Genomic DNA, 3,701 nt, shown 5'->3' with positions numbered 1-3,701 from the left:
AAATGTACTAGTATTTTAGAAGCATTCTGTCAAAATAACCATGGCAGAAAAAACGCTGGCAAAATACATGGGTCTGTATTCAGAGCATTACTTGAAGAGAGTACAATAGATAGGACGTAATGCCAGACTGAGTAGGAGAAACAGTGGAAAAGTTTTCATCAAATTACTACTTTCTATTCCAGTGCAATGCATGAAACAGGACTCCAAAACAAAACTGGTAAATGACCATGTACACTAAATTATATGCTAAAATAATATGCATGCAGCCATGAAGCAAGCTAAAGTTTCACAGAGCTGGTGTTTCCCCAGCTCCTGATTGTTTTGTTGTAACTCCAATGTGGGTAGATATTCATGAGGATTGCTGCAGAACCGCTTATGCCTTCATTCTTACCAAATACAGTGCCTAAACCATGGGCATTTTAGATCCTGAACAGTTTTGTTGTTGTTGTTTTTTTAAAGTAATGACCTTGAAAAGGTTATGAGTATATTAAATCAAGATCTTAAAGCTGGAAAAGAATGGCAGATACAGTAAAAGACAATGTTACTAGCTCAGTCAGGACACAGTGTTGCCACTACAGATGCCCAGACACAGGGCAAGGAAGAGCTGTGAAATGGGTATCAAAGCACTTGCAGAATTTTCTACTTTGTTGGTGCTTTTTTACATAACAAGATAAACATAATAGTTAATTCATGCAAGTTCTTGGTACCAGCCCAGCTGCAAACTGTTTTATGTCTCAGTCTTGTAGTTTTGACAAAGGTGACCCTTCAGACTTTGCTCAGGAAAGACCACCACGCTGTCAAAGATTCAGGCAGCAGGTCAGTAAAAAGGCTCATCTGGCCCAGCTGCTGTACAAGTTTTATCTTACAAGCAGTTTCCCTGCAGTACGATTTATATGCTTAGAAATATGTGAGGAACTACTATGAACTATGTCCTTATCATCTGAGATAGGGCACAGTACTCAGGCGGTCAGATACATTGCAGTACCATGGTATATCACACACCACCCATATTCTGGTTATGCAAAAAAATAGTGATAAAATACTTCCTTGTGGAGCAGGAGCACTTCAAATAGCCAAAGTTACTTTTTCACCATTAAAGACTGTGAGAGGGGAGGCAGCACATTTTACGACAATTTGCCTTGAGATAAGGTTTAAAAAAATGTAAAGAGGGTTGTGCATTTATCGAGGGGAAGATTTTTATTTTTTTTAATGCACCACGGAAAAGTGCCCTGAGGAAGAAGTCCCAGGCTGTGCCCCAAGCACGTGCCACTGTCAGTACTGTTGGTGGCACGGAGGGGACACGGGTTGGGGGCAGCATTGCGGCGTGAGCTGGCTCCATCCCATCCCGTCCCATCCCGTCCCGTCCCGTCCCACCGCCCCCGGGGAGGGCCACCCGCCGCCGTGACCCATCTATATAGGGTCCTCCCGACGGCTGCTTCTCCACTGGAGAGAAGCGTTTTCCCTGCTGCTATGGCCTCAGTACCCTCCGCCGGCTGCCTGCTGGCCAAGAACCAGTACTACCGCAGTAAGTGCTCTGGGGGGTGCGGAGCTGCCCCGCGATCCCCCCGTCTCGGGGATGCTCCGGGGGCTGAGAGACACCCGAGTTGTTGCCGCAGGAGAAAGTTAGGAAGTGTTTCGGGAGATTTCTGAATGAGCTGGAGGCAAGAGGGTGTTTTTGCTGTGGTCTTTTTTTTTGACTTGCTCGGAGAGGTGTTTTTTTTTTTTTTTTTTTTTTTTTCCTCCTCTATCCAGGAACTGCAGTTTTAATGAGTATCTGCTTCTGGTTATTCACCTACTTTTTTTTTTTTTTTTTTTTTTTTTTTTTCTCTTTAGAATAGCTCATTAGGAATGCATGGTATCAGTCTTCTTACTGTAAAACATGACATTGAAAAAACATTAGGCAAACAAATCTTGGCTTCTAGCTGTATTTCATATTTGTTTTGAAGATTTAGAATGCATTATCAAATCACAGATTTGTTTCTTAGTACATGAAGCAGTTGCCAGTGTGAGACTACATCTGGTCTTTTTAAGACCCTGTAGCACAAGGTGCAATGCTATAGTACAAATACAGTACTTTTAATTGTATCACAATGGAAGGTATAGATGTTGTTTTGTGCCTGATTATAGTATACTGTGTAAATGATCATGAGATACATTGCTGATTTCATGAAATCTGTACAAGCAGATCTCAACATGCTTTTGTAAGTAGACTGAGATCATTTTGATCTCAGGTTAAAAGCTTACACCTAAACAACCAAAGTAAATTGGTATATAAAATATTGAAGCCATACTCAGCAGCTAAGTGCCTGTAGCTAAGTTTATCTTTTACAAACATTGTTTTCTCTGAGATACTAGCAGGTCTGAAAATGTATTGGTATGGAAATCCATTCATTTTTTCCATAATGTATGTCCTTCTTTTCTGTGAACAGCAAGACAGAACTCAGAATCCAGTGTTTCTTCCAGCTCCTCCTGCTCTTCAGATCCTGTGAATGTTGCAGACCAGGACAAAGCATTTCATGGTATTGTTCCCTTCTTGCAGTATTCTGGAGTCCCTCTGTTTGTTATTCTGCTAGTGTCTAACAGTGCGAGCTTTTTCCCTTTTGCCAGGGTTACCTGAATTACTTGATAAATGTTGGTGGATAAAAAGCTTTTTCCACTGTGAGCCATCTCCACCAACTGTTGGCAGAAAAACACTATCTGCAAGCAGGTGAGTCCTGTTCTTACTCATTGTGTTTTCCCTTTGGTAAAAGTGTTATTAAACAAGTCATAATCAGCTAAAACAATCTGGGGGAACAATGCTATTTTGATAACTTAAAAAAAAGATACTGCAAGGGTATGGCTTCAGAAGCTTCCCACATTTTCATTTTAATAATTGGACTCATATTATGTATTTTGCTAGTGACTATTATTGTCATTTGTAGCAATATTTATTAAATCATCTACCCGTAGCACTTGCACACCTACTTATGCAGTTCCATTTTACTTTGTTAAAAAGATTACATGAATGAATCCAAAAATACATAGGCAGATAAATACCTTTGTGGAAAAAGTAATGATAATCTTATGCATAACCTTTTTGTATATATACTTCTGCAGTGCCAACAGTTGAATATGACAGCAAACTGAATTACCGACTGAGATACTATGCACAGACTTATTTTTCCAAGAGGCTTGGGATCTTCTGAATGTCCGGGTTCAACTGCGAGAAGACAACAAAACGTTTAGGAGAGAGGAAAGGTGTACTTTCAAAAAAAAAAAAAAAAAAAAGATTTGGCAGTAGCTTAAACAATGTTGCTTAATGGACATGTCTATGACTTACCTTTTTCATTACAGAGTTACTATAATTTGAGATGACTAATGAAAGTTACCTGGATTAAATATCCTGATGACTTACTTGGATACTTAGAAAAAAAGAAAAAAGGAAAAAAACGATGTAAGATAGTGTAGGTTTAGGAGAAATATATTTATGGGATGACTTTGCAATAGCTGATACTGTATCTAAGTTTTACCTCAAATATGTCAGCTCTGTAGACAATGACTCTGCTGTAAACAGGATAAAAACAGAGCAGTCCTACTCTGGACTGTAAGGTGTATGTTTTTATCATGTATTCAGTAGCACTAACGGTGAGCAGAGTTTACAAGCATGCCTGCTAATAACTTTGGTTTTATAAAGCCTGATTACACAAAGAAACAGTAATCAG

At 39.4% G+C, this 3,701-nt stretch overlaps 1 protein-coding gene across 1 annotated transcript; it reads left to right on the top strand.

Annotated features, from left to right (window-relative positions):
• Positions 1-1,470: 1,470 nt before the first annotated feature.
• Positions 1,471-3,109, top strand: PPDPFL (pancreatic progenitor cell differentiation and proliferation factor like; the record flags this gene model as incomplete). The annotated part of the gene is made up of 4 exons (XM_084281662.1): positions 1,471-1,525; positions 2,430-2,519; positions 2,608-2,707; positions 3,097-3,109. 4 exons carry the CDS (start codon positions 1,471-1,473, stop codon positions 3,107-3,109), a joined length of 258 nt encoding a protein of 85 aa, XP_084137788.1.
• Positions 3,110-3,701: the final 592 nt, after the last annotated feature.

The sequence above is a fragment of the Netta rufina genome (genome assembly GCF_964035555.1).
Source record: "Netta rufina genome assembly, chromosome: 2".
Classification (NCBI taxonomy): domain Eukaryota; kingdom Metazoa; phylum Chordata; class Aves; order Anseriformes; family Anatidae; genus Netta; species Netta rufina.
Note: the sequence above shows the minus strand (reverse complement) of the source record. Positions and strands in the feature narration are given on the sequence as shown.